The sequence below is a fragment of the Corvus hawaiiensis genome, chromosome 8 (assembly GCF_020740725.1).
Source record: "Corvus hawaiiensis isolate bCorHaw1 chromosome 8, bCorHaw1.pri.cur, whole genome shotgun sequence".
Lineage (NCBI taxonomy): Eukaryota > Metazoa > Chordata > Aves > Passeriformes > Corvidae > Corvus > Corvus hawaiiensis.
Window position 1 is genome coordinate 14,227,902 of NC_063220.1, and position 20,331 is coordinate 14,248,232.

At 37.4% G+C, this 20,331-nt stretch overlaps 1 protein-coding gene across 6 annotated transcripts in view; it reads left to right on the top strand.

Annotated features, from left to right (window-relative positions):
- The window catches only part of LCOR (ligand dependent nuclear receptor corepressor), an 84,736-nt gene that overhangs the window by 19,123 nt on the left and 45,282 nt on the right, over positions 1–20,331 (top strand). For 5 of the 6 annotated variants that reach the window (XR_007205142.1, XM_048311360.1, XM_048311364.1 and 2 more), the window contains exons 2-3: positions 11,430–11,495; positions 11,912–11,991. Coding sequence is in view for 2 of the 6 variants with exons in the window: in XM_048311360.1 (XP_048167317.1) it covers positions 11,430–11,495; positions 11,912–11,991 (146 nt within the window). In the remaining 4 variants the exon portion in view is untranslated. Of the gene's footprint in view, positions 1–11,429; positions 11,496–11,911; positions 11,992–20,331 lie in introns of those variants that run through there. The other variant, XM_048311363.1, reaches the window with a different exon arrangement.

Here is a 20,331-nt window from a genome sequence, read left to right on the forward strand (position 1 = left end):
AGGACCAACTTCTGATTTGGAAGGCTGAGTGCTCTCCCAGTGTTTCTTCACTTAGCATCAAAGAATTGGTTTCAGATCTTCTGATCATCCCAAATAGTGACTTCATTCTTTGAAAATTTCTAAGGCACTAGCAGGTTTACTAAGACCTTTTTATTGAGATACCAACTGTAAAATTAGAGCAAGACTGGCTGTAGAAGTCTTATCTCCAGATGTTTTGACTTTGTAACAGTTTGGTGTTCTTGACTAGAAACTTTGTAATTTGTTTAACTGTTAGCATAGCCTGAGATTCTGCTGCAACACAGTGACATTGAGAAACTTAGCATGCAGAAAGTATGGAACTGCTGTCTTCTGTCAAGTTCAGATCACAAATGATGCTTTGAAGCAAAGAACTTCAACTAGATTGAAAACAAATGTGTGAGAGTATAGGCTGGCCTCAACCAAAGTACAGTGGATTAAACATTTGACTAAAGAAGGCCAATAATAAGTGCTACGTTTCAAGAATTCCAGAAGGTCTGGAATAAATGAGATGGAGAAGGCTGCAGTGTCAAAGAGCTGCAAAGAACTGCTTGGTTTGAGGAAGACTTAAAGATGATGATAGGAACTGAAATTACTGTGTATATGACTCAGTTAAGTGCACTATAAGCTGTTAAATATACCATTAGACACCAAATTCACTGTAGCTATCCAGAAAAGATACTTGGGAATAACTTTGAAATGCTGAATGGCCATCATGAAATTTGTGTTCTCTATCATGTTACTTTTGCATCAACCAAATCCCACGGGATCTTTTCTGGCTATGATCTTCAGTTCTGTTCCAGTAATTACTTCAGATGTCTGTCTCAGATCTGAATAAGGGAAGGGCAGTCTGAGAGAACAAACAACTAAGTCGGACAAATCTTGATTTCCACAGTGTTGTTGTCTAAGATGTCCCTGGTCCTGCCACTTGTTCCTGGTGGTGTAACTGGACTAGGCCTGGAAATTTTTCCAGCCTAGAAATAAGGCAAGCAAAAAAGATTTTTTAAAAATCTTCTATATGTTCTTGTGTAGTCATTTATATTTCCAGTCAAAAGCGTGATTAGAAATGCTGATGTTAAGTAGCCTTTCTCCTGTCCCGTGTTGCTGTCAAAGAGGAAAAAGAAAAGCTCTGTGTAATCCCAATTGTAGTTGAACACAAAACGCCTCAAAGAAACTGGGGTGCTTCTTTTGAGAAGCTCACCTGCAAGCATAGCTTACAGAATTGGTGATGTATGTCTGAGGCTAAAAGGTTAGTAAGACTCCCAAGAGTTGCCACATGAAATGATGGTAGACATGATGTGACATCAAAAGTGAGGGAGAGATTAATCAGTCACTTGCTCTTTGGGAAAATTTGACTAAACCCCAAAGGTCAGGCTTTTTTACAGCTATTTACTGTGTGTTTCTTGCATCTAAGTGTAGGTTTTTTTCTAGAGAAGGTTTACTGTTCCTAGTCTACACAGAGTAATGTTCCATCACATCTGGCAATTTCAGTTCCCACAGTTAATTTCAGCACCAAATTGTTTTTCTGCTGTAATATTTTGTTACAAAGTTGTCAGCAGCTGTGCTTATGCTTTTCTGTTTCCAGAGGAATATCAGGGCTTGAAGCTTCTTTAGTGCATAGGCGTAACCTGAGGTGTGACTGAAGGGTAACTAAGAATATTTCTGCTAGTATTTGGTTCTGTTGGCACAAGGATAAAAACAGTAATACAGGTGTATCTTCCTTGCCGTATGCAAGAGTGGTCATGTGCTTACTTTGTACCTTTGTGTTCTTAATACTGCTGCTGTGCAAACAGCCATAAAGCTGGAGAGAATTTTTAGGCTTGGCTTTACTTCCTTTGGGTTTGCACCTGGTGTTGTAGATTCATGGAATGCCTTGCTTGCTGGGTACTTCCAAGTGTGACTTCAGTGATGACAATTAGTCACTACAACCTGCCCTGTAGCTAGTATGAATTCTGTGTCTTTCAGTGTTAAGATACTCCTCTTTGTGTGTTGATTTGTTTTTAGGGTTTAAGGTGGATAACTTGTGATCCCCTTGCCTGCTTTCATTTAGCCTTTCAGTTTTGTGTAGCTGCCTGTGTCACCTTCAGATTTTCCCTAGATCATTCTTCCTTTTCAGACAGAACTGAGCTGTCCATATGAAAAGGCTAAGGATACTTTTCTGGAATTTCTGGGAAGCCTTCTCAAAACATCACATGTGCTTCATATTCACTGTAGTCATGATTCAGCTTTCTTTCCATGATCTAGATCTTTCTTTGCTTTTGTTAGCTTCTTAATCAGAATTTAGATATACTCACTGGTGTTGTAGTGAAATAATCACTTGACTTTTTTAAGTGGTGTATCTTTGCATACAGATCTTTCAGGATGCTGTAAGCTAGCTAGAATCAAGGTGTACTGTTCATTGAGGCAATTATGTAATGGCTTGTCGTGGAGGTTTATTTTACACCAGACAGACATACAAATAACAGAGTAAAAATACTCTTGGCGATTTTTACCTTACAGGTAAGCTCAGTATACTCACCTCTCAAATCAGAAATGTTCAATTGTTTTCATGGGTCTATTCATTGAAGATCATCAGATTTTCAATGACTGGTGATATAATTATGTTTAGTTTCCTAAACAGAATCATGTTTTCATTCCCATTTGCAGATTACTGTATAAATCTGAAAAATCTATGTAGAGATGGTGAAAGGGATAGCTGTAACTTGAGAGCGAAAAGAATAATATATTGAATTAATTCAGTAATGAATCATGGTATAAATGACCTCCTGTGGTAAAGAAGTTGAAACTGAGTCACATTTCAGAAGTTTTTTAGATCACAGCTGTGGTTTGGTAGTTGCTTTTTCTACTGGCAGTCCTTGTTTAAGTGGATTCAGCAGCTTGTACCTACCCTTTCTGGGCTGATTTTTAGCTTTGAATTATTTCAGTTAATGTGATTTCAGTAGGTGACTGTGTTGCAGATAGGGAACAATGTCAGGCAAGACTGAATTGCTGAGGGAAGGCAACCATCTTCAAACAGGACAGTTGTGGAGTGTGAAGTATAGTTCATATCTCAGCCAGTTTAACTCATGCCTCTAATGCTTTTGCACTCTGCCAGTATGTATCTCTTGAAGTTGGGGTGAAAGCCACTGGTGTCCTGTGCTTCCACATAGACAGCTTCTGTGGGAGAGGGAGGGTTCCTCCATGATTTAAAGTGATGTGGACCTCTGGTGTACTTGCTTGTGGCAGGCTGTTCCTGATTGCACACCTGGCTCTTGCTTATCTGTGATACGAGCATTACTATGGCCATGAAATAAAGTAAAGCAGTGAATTGATGCTGCTGGAAATCCCATCTTTTTTGTGGGAGGCATTTTCCAGGCAGATAATTCCATCTACTGCAAGGCTATTCTTAAGTTTGTGCCTTAGGAGCGTGGGGTGTGGGGATAAACACTAGTAGTTAATCAATGTCACCTTACCTTTGCTTTAGAGTGAAGCATTAACGGACTGTCTCCAATGGGAAAAAAGTTTCAAGTTTTTTATTTTGCTGCAGTAAGTAATGCAACACGGTTAGAAATCGAAAAAAATTGCCTCAAGTTTGAGAAATGTTTGGGCCTTCATATTTTGGTCCATGCTGATTTGTGCTATTGTGCGTTCTCATTCTTGAGCTATTTGACTCTTATGTGTTCGTAAGCTTCCTAGCTAGTTGTTATAGTTTCTTATCAGTGAAAGTTGTACCTGCTGGAACTCCATACCTGAAGGTTGAACAAGTAAGAGCACTGTCTTTGAACTGAGATACTGAAAAGCAACTCCCACTTCAATTTTTAGTGTTAAAACTTGTTTGTTTGGATTTTATTTATTTATTTATTTATTTAAAATTTAGATCCTATTCTACCATTAAGTAAAACTTAAATTTTAAGGATGCATAGAAAGTCGATAGCTGTTGAAACTCTTCTCTTGTAATTCTTTGCCATTTTGTGCTGTCTGTATTTTCTGGTTTATTTTCTAAAGTAATAAAATGCAAGTATTTACATGAGAAGATTCCAGTCAGGTCCTGCATTAGTGCTGACTGGCTGTGAAGGAAACCAGATAGTCATACAATAAACCTCCTGATCTTGAGTTAAAATGTAAAACAGAAACCCACAACCCCTGGTTTGAATTAAGTAGCCAGATTAGTGGTACAGTATCTACAAATTGGAGGATCCTTTCGCCCCTGAAAATCCATATGAAGATTACAGCTCAGCCTGCCAGAAAAATTGCAGAGTCCTTAGCTTTCCTTGAATTCTGCTTCTGAGACTTTTGATTGGAGATAAGAAGTTTGCATGCCTTTGTGTAATTCTCAATATCAGATCGCACACACAAAAATACTCCTCGTGGGAGGGAAGCAGGAGATGATCCATATTTTGCTATACTCTGCACTCTGGCAACAAGCTTTATTACTTGTCACTTCTGGTTTTTGGGGTTGAATTTTCAGTTGTAATCAGTGAGATAGCCTGCCAGTTAGAGTGCTAACATTGGATGGAGAGTCCCGTTTCCATTTCTTGCACTGCAACACAACCTGGTAACTTGCTTTGCTTCTCTGCTCTTCCTTGTAGAGGGGAGAGCTCTCCCCTGTTCTAGGGTATTTGGCAGGGCACTTTTCTGGTGTGAGCTATAGTTCCAGTATGTAGCTGTTATGCTGTCATATTTAGCTCATTAAATTTTAAATGCCTTGCTGTGAGTTTGGGATTGCATCAAAGAAAATGTTCTTAGACTTGGTTCTCAGAGGAAAAGGAATAGCTTGGTTGAGAGAGATGCTTGGAGAGAAGAGTGAGGATAGTCTGCTGCAGCTTTTTTATTAAAATTACAGACTAATAGTGGAATTTTAATTAAGTCCTGCAGGATGAATGGTCAGTTAGAAGCACTTCTGTCAACAGTTTTTGTAGTTTTTTGCTGGTTTTTTTGATTTCTTAGCTTACTGCTGTGGTAAGTTACTGTAACAGTGAAGTGGCTGTTTGGCAGAACATGCACCTTGTTGGCTTCTTGATTGCTTCAAATGAAGCTTCTCCACTGGAGATGCTGTTCTACCATGAATGAAGCATTACTCTAATGCCAAAGAATTCTTTTTCTCTTGAGCTCCAAGGGCCTGTTTAGGGACCCCAGCACACGATACCCCTTCATTCTGTCTTGAGAACAGAAGGTGTTTTGGTGCAAAAAGCTACAGAAGAGCTGTGTGTTGCTATACAGAACTTGGATATACATCTTCTTTTAAACAGTACCTGTCTTGACATCCTTAGTTCTTTTGTATACATGTGTCTATATTGCTCTTATAGAACCAGGTTATTGATGTTTAAGGTCCCTAGAATCCTCTGGAGCAGGAATGTCTGCAGTAAGTCCCTGAACAGTGCAGTTTCATTAACAAGAATGGGGAAGCACGAAATTTGAAAAATTGGTTGATATGCGCAGCTTTTTCTTTGTTCCCCAAGAAGCTAAATCAAAGTTGATTTAACTTGTAGTTGGAATCCTTAATTGGTCTCCACCCAGATAAGGAGATCTCTCATCAGAGGTGGATGGGAGTTTCTTTCATTTTGTTGCATGAATAAAAGAATATTCACAACTTATAATTATATGCATGTCATGAGACTCAGTGTATATTAATAACTGTCCTGTGACTTTTTTCCCCCCTCCCTTGTTGCTTGGTCTTGCTTTTCTATTAAGATGCCTGTGACTGAAACATTCGAGTTTAATAGATTATTGTCCTGAAAGAGACAGAATTCCCATGTTACGCATAGACTGTAGGATTTTTCTGAATTAATTTCTGCTTCAAATCCCATAGCTGTGGATAAATATAACCAATCTTGACCAGCAAATCTAGGCTCGAGAAATCCAATAAAAACCTGATGTGATGGTGGTGGCTCTTGCTTCATACTAGTTAATGAGACTCCTAACATGATGAATCCAAGTGCTGGGGGAGAGGGAAAGGGAAATAGATCTTAGCGACCAGCCCATGCTTTACTAAATAACACTTCCAGAACCCTAGAGTAGGGAAAATGATGATCCAGTCCTAGAGTGCATGTCTTTTGTCTTCAGTTGGACCTCTGTAAAATTAAAGAGAGAGTGTCTTACGTCTGGCTGAGTTTGATCAGCTTCCAGTTTCAGCTGCTGGATCTGGGTATGTCTTTGAGAAGCTGTTTTTCCTGTTCTTAGATGTGTGATTTGTGGCTTTCTCCATTCCGTCTACTCCTCTTTCCAAGTAGTGTTTAATTGCATTTGCTTTGGTAAGCAGCCTCTGTGACCTGGGCTTTTTGTTACTTGCTGCTCTTCCTGTCTTTGTAGCTCCAGCAAATTTACTGACTACTTTCTTCCTAGTCACTGACTAGGACTGAAAAGGCAAATGGCACAGGGCCAAGAACCAGTACCTGATGGACCTTGCTACCAGTAGTTTCTCATTTACACCAATATTTCAAGAGCTGTCACTTAACTGACTTTTAATGTTTTGTATTTATTTGACTGGTTTTGTTTGGTTTGGCTTAGGGATTTTTTTTTTTAATTTTGGGGGTTTTTTTTATTTCTGATTTTAGTCAAGATGTGTCATGCCAGCCCAAAAGTCTAAAAATATTATATCAAACTTGTTGTTAATTAAAATTCTGGTTTTGTAAGAGTCTAATAAGGATTTCTCTAAGCCCATGTTGACTGACATAATTTTTGCTATCAATGCTGGAGAACTGTTCATTGGTTTTGAAAACCATTACCAATTTGAGACCCCAGTACTAACTTGTTTAATGTTGTGACATTTCAAAGAGATAATTTTTTTTTTCTTTTTTGAGCCCATTGGGACTTTCTCAATATTTCAGGACTTTCTGGAATGAAACACTGCTGCAAATACTCTGAGTAACTGACAGAAAGAAAACTGACATGTGTCCATTGTATATTAAGACAATTAACTTACAAATATTAGTAACACCATCTTGATAGATTTTGTTGAATGATTATATGCCTTTCTATCGAATGTTTCATAATATACTGCCATATTCTTACATATATTACCTAAAAAATCCAACGTGTATGTGCCTTGGTTTTGATTTTATCTTTGCTTACTTTAAAGCTGTGTACATCTCTTCTCTGACTTTTGTAACATTTCTGAATATATCTTCTGTGCTCTAAATCTTTCTGTCCATCTTCTAACCTCGTCTCCTCTTTGTGCTTATACTCTTAGTTACTTGGGTTTGGGTTTTGTTGGTTTTTTAGTTTGTTTTTTTTCCCATTTAGCAGGTCAGGTTTTTTTCCCCCATGGTTTTGATGGTTTCTAATATGTCCTTAGATAGTTAAGAAATTTAAACAAAATACATAGCCAACTAATGTCTTAAGTGACTTGACTCAATTTCCAGCTTTTTGAAGTTGTCCTTTTGTGTAAATTCCTATATATTAGGCTGACTGTTTATTATAAATAAATGCTGATGACTCACTTATCTTAATTTCTATTGCAACTGGTCCATTGCAGTTGGATTTGATCCTTTTGGATCACTTTCAACTCTGGGTATTCTGATTCTCTGGTTCTATGACCTACTATACTTAACTGCTGCCCTGGCTAATACTTATTTAGTCTGCTGAGGTTTAGTTTATAAATTGGTATTCATAGATTAAATTGATATGCACAGATAAGGGCTGAAGAGTTGACAACTATGTATGTTGGTTTTTATTTTCTGCCCTTTCTGTGTTGATTTTGAGTTATTAACAATTTATGTAATAATACATTCAGAGCGATTGTAGTCTGTATTTTTTTACTACCCTCGAAATGATTTGTACCTCTAAGTTAAAGTCAAGCTTTACTGCTTTGACTGGATACATATCTTGGGCTGAATTATGTAGTGACAATTCAGAGGTATATTTGAGCTGTGCTGTCTTTAGGGGAAAAAAAGCATTGTTTGACATGCTAGGCTCTGTGTCAATGGCACTCCAGAAATGCACCCCTATCTTTTTCTGAAGATCTTGCATTCCTGTAGTTCATAGTAGAGAATGTGTCTTTGGCTAATCCACATTGCTAGAGATCAGCTGTTGACTATGGACTATTGACTTCTCCAATACTGTTATCTCAAGGAGCCTGGTAGCAACTTAATGGTTGCAAGGGCTCTCAGTTTGAAGGGAGAAGATGACATGAAGGCCTAACTGGATTTTTTTTTTCTTTGCAAAGGTTAAATTAAACTGTTGTGTTAAATTGTTGTCTTAAAGCATTAGCTATCAAACTACAATTACAGTTTTAATTTATGACAAAATATTTGGTTATGGATGGGTAAAAATGCCAAGAAAAGATGAAAATAAAACTGTTTAGGTGCAGAGACAAAACTAGTGAAAACTGATCATGCTGAAGACTGCATAGTCAACCTTTTTTTTTTTCCCCCCTTCTCTTTAGTTTTAATATCTTTCCTTGCTACTCTTAGCAGAAAAATGGCACATACATTTTTATCAGAGGATGTTTTAGGGAATGCTTTACTTGGAGAGCTAACAATTATGAAATAGCAATAAGTGTGTAACAACCTCTGCATTTAAAAAGTTATTCCGCCCTTGCTTCAGTACTAAAGGCTTTCTTTCTTTGTTCTGGGATTTATTTTTTCTAATTCTTCACTTCCTAGAGAGCTTTCTGGGAAAGAGAGATGTTTTACACTTTATAAATGTTGTACTTTTAAAAAAATTTAAATCTTTTTTTCTAAATTCTTACACTAACATCCAAAAAATGTTTTTCATTGTAAAGGTCACCAGTAACATTTGTAAGAGTTAAATATGTGGCTGCTTTGATTGTGAAGAGCATATCAGAGATCTAAATGTTACTGATACTGAAAATCTAGTCTGATATGTAAATAATACTGATTACTAAAATATTGGAATCTGCTTTCTTTTTCTTTCTTCTAATTCTGTTATTCCTGCAACTTTTCCACTGGCTCTGCTCTTCAGCTGCTGTGAACTGTCAGTCACTGAAATATAGATGATGAAATTATAGAAACTGGAATTTAGCAGAGGCAGCCATGTTAATTTCTGTTCCATTTGAAATGCAGGGAAATATCATCTGCCAAATGGAAAAGGACAATCGGTGGGAAAAGAAATGTTCTTTTCAAGCTTCTAAGAGCAGTGACAATGGAGAGAAAAAATACTATAAAAAGTAGGCAGCTCCTTTTTCAAGATTTTGTTTTCAATGTATTCTGCATGATTAACTGTACACAGTTGCTCTTTTGGAGCCCTGAATGACTGAACACGACATCACAGGGCTTAAACTGCCTTTGCTGCATTGCACTTTGCATTTGGGGGGAATAGGGCTCAGCTTTATGGCAGTTTTACCAGTCTCTAGCATAATTTTTGAATACATTCATACTTCCCTTATTTGCCTTTTTTAATGTCAAACATTGCACATAAGATGTTCTGCTGTTGCTATGCAACTGCTAAATCCAATATTTAATATTAATAAAACCCGAGTGGCATTAGCATCACTCAGAACAGTGGGCTAGCAAACTATGATCGTACAATATCCAAGCTGTAAAACTTGGCAGGGACTTCAGTGTGCAATTGCATGCATGGCAAACTGTGGGGCATGAGTCACTGGCAGTTACTATTTAAAGATTGATGAGTTTGAGTAAAATTTCTGAGGTATTTTGATTTATATATATATATTAAATGTAAGTTTTAAACAAAAAGATAAAGAACAAGGTTGGTTAGCTATTTTCCTTAAGGTTTCATTTCAGAGTCAAATTCTGAGGGTCACTACCCATATGTTAAAAACGTTATAAACTATTCAACGTTATAAACCTATGGGTCAATACCCTGATTCTCCTATTTTTCTTCTAGGTCAGGTTGGTCGGCCCTTTCCCACTGTTCCTGCCACTTCCTGAAGCCTGAATTGGCTTTTTTTGGAGGCAGTGCTACTTCTCTGCCTGACAAGGTGCTGTTCAATGGGATGTGTTTCCAGTTTCTCAGTTTCTCCTCTTCCACCTTGTTTTCTGATTTCTCCCTATTTCTCTTCACTCTTGACTGTTACGTCACTTTTTTTTTTTCCTTTTTTTTTCTTTTTTTTTTTTTTTTTGGTTCTTGGTCCTTTCTGAGATTAGATTTTTAGTGTTGTACCCCAGCAATGCTTTGGCCATCTAAGTCATGTTGCAGGCTGCAAATTCTGCAGGATCCTGCACCTGATTGCTGAAGATGTTGGTACACTGACACTCTTGCTGATACCCAGAGGGGTGTAACGCTATTTATCATTTCCTTTTGTAGACTGCTCTCCAAAATATAACTTTGATATTAGATCTGGATGGAATCAGAATTATTTTAGAATTACTGCTTATTTGAAGTGTAATAAATGATTTCCTTCATAGTACATGATCATTTAGATTTTGACTGATTTCTTAAACATTGCTATTTTGGGTAGTTTATCTGTCCCTGATTCACCCACGAAGTTTCTCTAAATTTAAGACCATATTTTTGTTTCTTGAATTTCTTGGTTTTGTTTCTTCTTGTGCCACTCAAAGACTCAAACAAGTAGGACAAGCTAGAAGCTCCTAGCTACTTGCAAACCATTCTTAAATCTACAAAGCAAGAGTATTGGGGGGGGAGGGTAGGGGGGACAGGCAATATGCTAAGTTGTACTCTTGAATTTTTCTGGTCATATTCCCTTTTTATAAGCAGGTGGAATTTGTCTATCCTTAAGTAATCTTGGTACTTTTCATACTCACTTTGCTAACCCACAGTATTGGGTAGTTAATAGCTCTGTAGATTTTTTACTGCCAGCAGGAGGTTAGTGCAATATTGATTTAACTTTTCCAAATAATGCCAGTAATTTTGGTGCACGTTTTCCCTCTTCTGGAATAAATACAAACTGATTAGATTATTTTAAGTGAGGTATAAATCATAGCATTGAAGTAAATCGGACTCTGTGTGTCTTGGATACAGATCTGTAATTGAAATTTCATTCCTTAGTGATATGGCAATGCTGAATCTCTCTCCTTTTAATTTTCTCTCCTCAAAACTGCAACTCTTCAGGAAACACTGATTCTAATATTTACTGAAATTCAGAAAAGTAACTGAATGCCACTGAGATGGAAGAATGTATTTTTTTAATTGGGAAAATGTACCTTCTTTCAGTTTGGAGGCTTGTATGAGAATATTTTTATTTGTGTAAAAATTACTTGGTCATGTTGTAGAACCTGCAGCTACCTATGTTCTTTTCAAAATGGTTTATTTCAATCTTGTAATGTTCTTTGTTTTTAACCTAGCTATTTACAAAAGTACAGGATTCAGTGGATTCTAGACTGTGCTATGATTTATCGGTAGTTCAGTCATCACAATTGACCCATGTATCTTGTAATACTTGGAGAAAACATGTTGAGCTCTGTTCTTGGAACAGATAAATATAGAACTGCTATTGTGAATATTGTAGTGACGTACTAATCTAGAAAGCTAACAATTCTTTTATTTGCTTTTAGGGTTTGAAAGTATTCTAGAAGGCCTGTTTGGACCTGGATTATTAAAAGATCTCAGTTTGTTTAAAGGTATTCAATCTCTATGTTTGTATCTTGTTCTGCATTTCTAATGACAGAGGCAGCCCCAGCTCTGCCTCTAGAAAATGTGTGTTACCGTGGTGATTTGTGCTTTTTTTTCCCCCTCCCCCAGGCAGTGCTCACAGTTAGTTTCATATTGGCTAAAATTACTAATGAGTGTGCGTTCATCTTTATGTAGCTGGGAGTGTATTTTGCAGTGCTCAGAAAAACAGATTTGTTGTGCATAGATAAAATGTATATAGTTTGGTAATCTGGGGATTTAGAAAAATGGCCGAAATGAAGCCTGAATCCTCAGAATGCAGGCAAGAATGTTGTGAAACAGGTATTTAATTTGGCATTTCTCTTTTGGCTCCAGTTGTGTCGTGGTTTATGAATATGAAGTAATTTGCTATTCTTCTGATTTACAGACTGTGAGCCTGAAGGTGTTTCTGATTGGTCTTTTGATGAAAATTGTCTTTTCTGCTGCCTGAGAAGAGAAAAAGTGAAGGTAACAATGCAGATGTGTGAAGCTAGTAGTTGTAGGGGAGGGACAAAGGGAGGGAGTTTGCTGCTCCTAGTTAACTGAACATGGAAAATCTGCTACCTCCTACCCCTTTCCCCTACTTTGGAAAAAGGTTTTCTGATTTAAAATACGCAAATTAATGAACAGACTTGCCTCTTTCTCTGCAACTTTTTCTTTGTAGTATGTAATGCAGCAGTGGGTTTCTTTTTATTTTCCCCTGTGCATAGCTCTTTCTGTTTGGTGTTATTTATTGGTTTTGGGTTTTCTTGAGTTCTCTGTAAGAGATCTTGTTGGGAATCATGAAACCCTCCCCAAGGGAGCCAGACTGTGGCTTGTGCATGTTTACTACAGTCAGATGGTGGGCTTATCTTCAGTATAGAAATGTGGTGCATTTTAATAATCTAGAGTCTTGTTCTGTATCTTGAAATCTCCTTCTCCTGTGAGCCCTATCCTTTCATTAAAGTGCTCTTGTGCGTGGTAGATTTTGTACTGTGCTTGTTCATAACGTAGTCAGAACCTAAACATGGACAAGTCAGGTTTGCCAACACAAAAAAACTTGCAGTTCATTTTCTTAAGGAGATTATAGTTGTATGTAAAACAAAAGCTATGGTGCTATACTGATTGTTGTTCAGCCCACGTGTTGAAATTGTGATTGTTCTATAACATAGGAAGGAAGGGTCATCTGTCTTGGCAAAACTTCATTTACTGGAATTTGTAACTACTACTTCTTCCTGCACAATGTAAAACAACACCAGAATGGATCTCTATCAACTTAGGAACAAAACAAAAGCACTCTTTCCTCTGTGGCAGCTAACATGTAGCTGCATGGCTTGTCCATAAAGGAAATTGACACTGATACTTGCCACACTGCCAGTTCATGCAATGTTTTTGTATTAGAGTTTTTATTAAGGCATGGGAGGAGGTTTAGGAATACTTGCATTTAGAACAGATGTCACAGTTCTTTCGTTGAGACTAACAGCAGGTAACATGTATATATGCTTGTGGTGTAAGGAGTTCTGTCTTTTTTCTTACCTCTTCTCATAGAAGGACAAAATCCAGTGTTAAGCACAGCTCTAGTTAAGCCATTGAATTGATTCAGAAATTAATTTTGTGGTGGGTGAGAGACCGGTCATAGTCTGTACCAATCTGACAGTGTATGGGTAGGTATTCAAAAAGGTGGTCTTACTGCCCTCCAGCCTCTCTGTCAGTTCTGTTGGGTTTGGGTATTTTGGCTTTTTGGTTTGTCTTTTTTTGTTTGTTTTGTTTTTGAGGGAATAGTATGGCTCCTTTCAGGGTCTAGGGTTTTTTGTGTGTCAGCTGAGAGATGATAGGATGGGAGTGCTTCCTTTCCCCTGTGGGTGCAGCAGATTGCTGCCCTGCTGGCACTGATGTCATTATCTTGCAATACAGAGTTAAATATGATTCTTTCACAAGAGCCTTCAAATAATGTGAATTTGACATCTTAATTGGAATTAAAATATCAGAGACACAATGGTTAGAAAAAAGTTTGTAACTTAATTTGGTATTTAGCTAAATAATGGACAGTCTTCAGCTAATTTAGTTCAACTAAATTAGAAATGGTACTAATTTATTTGACATCTCTTCCATTGAACATCTGGAGTGATATCTTTAACTCTTCTACTTAGGGAGTTGCAGGCTGTTCATGTGCATCCTCTCACCTTGTTTGGAGAAGAGCTGGGCAGGATGGGATGATTTGGGTTGGTGCTTGTGTAGTGCTGAGTTACAGAATGAAAAGGTGTGTAATTGATGCTGTAGCTGGGAGCAGGATAGTCACAAGCCATGCATTATGATAGCGTGTGGCTGTGGCTGGCCTGTTTTTTTTTCTTCTTTTGAGTGCATAATTACCAATACCTCCTTTTGCATTCGTTGAATAATTAATCAATGTACTTGATTTTCACCTGTGAGTGACGTGTAGGTACCTAGTGCAACAAGTTCAAAACCAATAAAAATCTTCAGAGTTTTTTTCTGGATTACATTTGCCCTTAAGAATTACCTGTAATTTAGGAGACCAGTACTTGTGCATAAGTAAAAATGAGTTCTGCACTGTAGGATGATAATTGAAGGCCAGTATTAGTTTATTGGGAGAGCTGCTTAAGGGGTAAAAATCTACATTAGCTCTCCTACCCTTTCAGTCATAGTGGTTATTGCTTTTTCAAGCAGTCAGATTCAATTACATGACTTCTTCAAAGGATGGAAAACCATCTGCTGAAGTATTCTAAAAAGATTAATATATTTGTAGCAGTAGTTCTAATTGCAAATACTGAGCAAATACGAATATTTTTTTTTGGCAGTCAAAATACAAGACAAGTTTTGATAGAGAAATGGAATTGTGTCTTCATTTGAAAGGGATAATGAAATACGGACCAAATAGGGGGCTAGCATCTTTCCAGACATGTATTTTTCCTAAATCTGAAGGGTTATGTGCAGTAATGTAGAGCTTTTAGAAACTGGATTTTTTATTTTCATCATAAAATGCGGAATACCCAATTGTTTCTGTATGGTGTGACCAGAGAATAACTGGTTACCTAAGGAGCTGCTACCAGGTTGTTAACGTGGTTGCCTGTGTGCAGAAATGCACAGGTACCTTGATGAGCAAGAAAGACAAAAAGAAAACAGTTAGCAGCTCTGGCTGCCCACATGTGGCGAGAGAAGGATTGGGTTCTATGGGACTAAATCTGACTAATTCACATTTGGATAACCTGCAATTGTGGCAATTCTTTATCGCTTGTGGTTTTTATCACTTTTTGTTCTAAAAGGTTGTGGTACAGAGGAGACCCCTCAATTCGGATGGATTGAACTTGAAGTGTACTTGCCTTCTCTCTTTTTAATTATGATTCCTAATTTTTCTGTGTGGCTTGTTAAATAATCTGACAGACCTATCATTACAGAAGAGATCTTCAGCTCCATGTAGAATGTTTGTATTAAATGAGATAGTCTCTAATGTCATTTGCTTGTAGTTGGAGCTAGTTTAAGATGTTAAGCCTAGTTTAAGAAAGGCCAGAAGAAAGGAGAAACTGGAAAACGAATCCTTAAAGAGGATTCAGTTGGGTGTATTCGTGTGGAAAACACTATTGCCTGTAGTGTCATAAAGTAATTCGTATGTATTAAGGGAAAAAAGGAACACACGCACATGGACACACAACTAATCTTGTTAGTTGGTGAGAGCAGAACAAGAAGGATAATACTCCTAAGCACATTAACTATTTTATAGATATATTTAAGCTACAAAAATAGCAAGAGAGAAAATGACTTTTAGAAGCATGTTCTGGATTCTTAGGCTGTTGATGCCAGAAGATTGATTCTGGTTTGCAAAGTTCTCCAAAATACCTGGGCTGCAATGAAAGGACCTCTCACAATTCTTTCATTCATGAAGAGGTGTGGTAGGGTGCAGCATTTGAAGAAGTTGTTTTAAAATTCAAAATTACTCTGACATGATTTGGGTATTTTTAAAAGCTTATAATTATTTTACAGAAATCTGGTGGCCTTTCACTATGGAGGAACATAAACAATAAGATGTGAACTGTGGTAAATGTCTGAATAATTCTGAAGAGAAGTTATCACTCATCTAAAGCATTGTTATAGAATAATTGAAGATGGCAAAGGAAATATCTGAGAATGAGTTGAAGTTGCAGAACTCTTACAATTTTTGGTGGCTTTAGAATGTGTTTAAACTGTGTACAGAGATCCCTAAGTATGCTGGAACATGCTCTAAAACATTTTTAATGGATTTCATCACTTAAAAAACTCAAGCATTTAGACTGTCAATTTTGTATTGTGTAATTTAAAAATAATCTGATATGGAGGCTAAAACTTGAAGAGGCTGTTTGTGATAATCTCCAGCTGTGTTTAGTGGTAATGCAGGGTTGCGGCTTTGCTTATGCATCAATGTTAATGTAAACATATTGTGGTTCCAGTGATACATTTCTTCTCCCCCTACTATAGATAATAAGTGATAGTCAATAGCTATAGATCAGTCAAGTTGTTTGTTTTAATTTGATAAATATGATGTCAGTCAACTTACTATAAAAGTATATATGTTCAGTAAGTAAGAGAGGTCTTAAAACTGATTAAACCATCTGAATTTTTATTAATGCTAAGTTGGGAGCAGTTGTAGGTGCCTTAAAGGACATGCTCAGAATTGAAAATGATCTTGATAAGTTTGAAAAACAGGACAGACAGACTTGTTTTATCAAGGCACAAGTTACAGATGTCTGAAAAGTGATAGGATTGTAAAAGTAGTAAACTACTTTGGGGATTGTATCAAGAGAAGAATTTGTGTTAATACCTGGAGAGGAAAACCTGAATGCTGAAGTCAGCTGAAGCCTCAGCTGACTGTAGCTTTTTGAGAGATGTAAACAAACTGAATAGCGCTGAAATGGAAGCAACAAGAATGATACTGTCTTGCAGGTAGAAGGAAAGAAGAGTCTCTGGTGCCCTTAAAGCTTGACTACAGAAAATTGTTCTCCTTTGCATTGGCTATGAATTAAAAAGACTGTACAGTCTTAAGGAAAAAAAGCGTTGGAGAAGACAGCCTAAGGATGTTGAAACATTCCTTTCTTACTCAGTGTTCCTGATTTTGCCTTGAGGTAGCATGGGAGGCTGGATTTTATCCCTAGGGTCCCTGGGTTGACCAGTCAGCTATGGGTGGTCTGTGGGCAGCCACCCTCCTTTTTCTTCCTGAAGATGGATAGGAATTATCTCATCCTGTTCTAGATTGTGGGCTCTTCCCACTCCATCTGTGCATGTCCTGTGGCTTAAACATGAAACTGCTGTTTCCACATCTACACAACAACAGCCTGCATCATACAGTTCTCTTCATGTCAGCAGTTTAGCATTTGGAATTGCTGAATCAACATTTCCTACAAGGAGGCTCTCAGGGAGCATCCAGCCCTAGTGCTGACGAGGGCGGGCTGCCCAGGATTAGGTGGTCTCACACGGTCACACATTAACCTTGCGTTTTGAAAACCTGAGCTCTGTATATCTAAGGCTCTTTGACTTAATTACATAGTTATGCTGTTTATCTTAACATACAAAGAGCTTTAGCCCTCAGGGAGCATGTGCAAACCACTCCAGGTACCTTTCTCTGAAGGTGTGTTGTTCAATATAGTGATCCTGCATGTTCACTGGTGGATTCCAGGAATGCTCTGGGGCATGCTTCCCACCTGAAGAGAAGCACAAAGAGAATAGAAAGAATACTGTGTTATAAATAATATGTAAAAGTAACTGATTGGTTATAAATACCCTGAAAAAAAAACCCCCAATGACAATGCTGTCTAGATATTACTGGGTTTTTCTTCTTCCTACTACCTGCATGTTGCTACTGAAAACTTGGATGTGATTTAGAACTGTAGAGTGAGGGGGTAAGCCTGAAAGTAGTGATTCTAAATAATGATTATTGGGAAGAAATGCTGGAAAATGTAAAAAAGAACTCTAAAAAATCAACAGCCTCCCACCCCAACCAACAAAAAAACCCCAACACAAACCAACCAACCAGACACTCCCAAATGAAACAAAAACCCGTCACTTTTGGAAGTTGACTTTGAATAGCAATCACAATCAAATACTTAGTGTGAAAACTTGAATTTTCTTTCCAGGGTGAAAAAAACTGTAGATTCCTGGAATAATTATGGTACAATGGATAAGAAAACAATTAAAAAGTGTAATAAGCAGAAATATTTCCAGTATATTTTGCCTCATGTAGTCAGTGCTATACTGAAGATGCCAGAAGACTTTTGTTTTTCCTATGTGCAAGGTTAAACCTGACTCTTTTACATAACTGTATTTCTTCACATTTTGATGTCTTAGCATGGACAGTGATAAAAACCATACATGTAAGGAGATGCTCCTTAGTTGGCAGGTAAAAACTAAGCACTGCCATTTTCTTGCTATTATTCCTCTCCTCTCCTGAATGCAGATCAAGAAATCCTTTATTCAGCTGTTCACCAGCATAAGCCACTTAGAATTTTTTTTCTTCTGGCTGATCCCTTTTTTTTCGTTCCTTCTCTATGTAGCAAGTGTAGAGCTTTAGTTAGCTTCAGTAGATTAAATTGTACTCTTCTTAATTGTCTTTATATGAGTAATATAAAATACATTTGTTTATAGTGAGGCAGGGTGCTGCTGGACTCTGTTTCTGTTGAGTTTCCAGGCTAGTATTTACAGCGTATTGTTTTAGTTGCAAAAAGTGCTAGGAAGATTTAAAATGCGTTGTGTTGGCCAAGGGTTATTTTTATTTTAGGCTTCTTCCAGAGCTATAGCCTGTTAAAAGGCAGGGTGTCAGATCAGGTTGAAGGGGTAATGTTTCCTTCAAGTCTGAATTCTCTGTTTTTCCCTTGAATTAAAAAGTTTTTTGCAATGATTCATGGCACTCTAGATAGAGGATGCCAGTTAACTCTAATGGATCTTATCTCCCCAAATCTCTGGGCATCAGTTTGCAAACTTTCCTTTTAAAGCAAAACTTGGTAAAGGTTTAGAAATTTCAGTGATTATTCCAACATTTCTGTATGTCTAGCTTATTCACATTATTAGTTATTTTGCACATCTGCTTTTTATGCAAACTGATGAGTTTACTGTTATCCTGGTAATGCCTAAAAGATAATGGAGCTGATCTCAGACTCTGTCAATAACAAGGATAGATCCTGTATACAGCTTTGTCAGATGCAGCAACACAGTTTCAAAAAGAGGTGTGTTCTGTGAAGTTCCACCTGAAGAGTAACTCTCAAAAGATGTTTGGCTTACTGTCCAGAAATATCTTTATTGTGAAATCCTGTACAGATACTTAGTACAATTTAGTATCATGGAAGTACAACTGCATTTTCAATGTGTTCATAAAATGCCAGTGCACTGCTACTGGTTGCTGGTACAGGGATGCCTGGCACAGAGGTGAACACTTTTATTATAGCTAACCATCAGTTCAAATTGGTATGAAAGAATTAAAGTCTGTCACAATAGAAGCTTCTCCTATGGAAGCAAGCGGGTTTGAATCTCTCTGGTATGGAACAAAGCGTCAGTCATTTTGTGAGGCCTTTACTTCTGCAGGCTCTTACCTTCACAGAATCAAAGATGTTTTCACTCACCCGTTACCTCTGTCATTGCACGTTCCTTGTATTTCTGTTTGTTATAAAATACTGCTTTGTCTCTGTACCCTGTCTGAGATAGTATCTCCCTTTGCTTTTGATAGCAAGCTTTTGGAAGCTGTTGAATTCCAAATATGATGTGAAAGCCCATGTGGTTCAGGCCAGAGTCCACAGCATTTCGTTTCATTTCAAGGTATTATTACCCTTTGCATGCAGTTCATGTGACTGCTGTGTTCGTTGATTTACTACAGGCTGGTCACGTAACCTGGCTTCTTAAACCTCTTGAAGTTGAGACAGCACAAACTTAAGAATTACTTATGTTTTCATTTATTGTGATGTATAAATGAATTTCCAGTTCTTTCCTTCCCTTCTAGTCCCATGAGGATATGAATCTGAAATCAGCTTATACAGTAGAGACCAAAAAAACAGATGCAGCCTAGATATTATGGTACCTGATACTTTATAAAGGTTAATAAAACAGAACTCTCCCTAAAGCCAAAGAGTGGCTGTGTATACATTCCTGCAGTAGGTAAATACAGGTATCTTTAATATAGCTTAAAATGAAAGTGGAAGGAGAGAGCCAGTAAAGAGATTGTTCTCCTGAGCAGGAGCAAGGCATTACACTGAAAGAAATGAGAAAAGGGGTGTGCATCTGGGGGTGGAACCTAAGCATTTAGATTTTGTATTTTTGTAATCTTGTCTTCTAGTTTCTTGAGTGTATTTAAAATGATTGGTTTATCCTGGCATCTCACATGCTTAATCATTGTAGTTTGAATATATTCTAGACTGTGAGAATGGATTTTATTTCATTGTAGGTGTTGTAACAGCTAAGTTAAGTTTGTTTCACATAAAAGTAGCTGCTACTGAGCCTCTTCACAAAAGGACCTGTTTGTTGATAATGCTTGGTCATTTTTTGCTCAGTTTGCATAAATGGTGTGTAGAGTAAGGAGAACTGCCTATGTTTTGCATTCAACAGTTATTTCTTGGATCTGAAAGTAATAGCCAAAGAACAAGTGCTAGATATGAGATTTGCAGCCAAATGTAAAATATCTAGGTTTTCTTCTTTATAAAGGGCTCTTATTTTCTGTATTGTTATCAAATCTTATCAGCTTCTGCTGCATTTATGTCTTGGGTTACTGGTTGTACTCTGGCTTTGTGGCTTTAAGCCAGTGTTTCTGTACTATTGCCTTTATTGTAATTTTCCTATTAAATTGTAGCTGTCTTGAAAGCT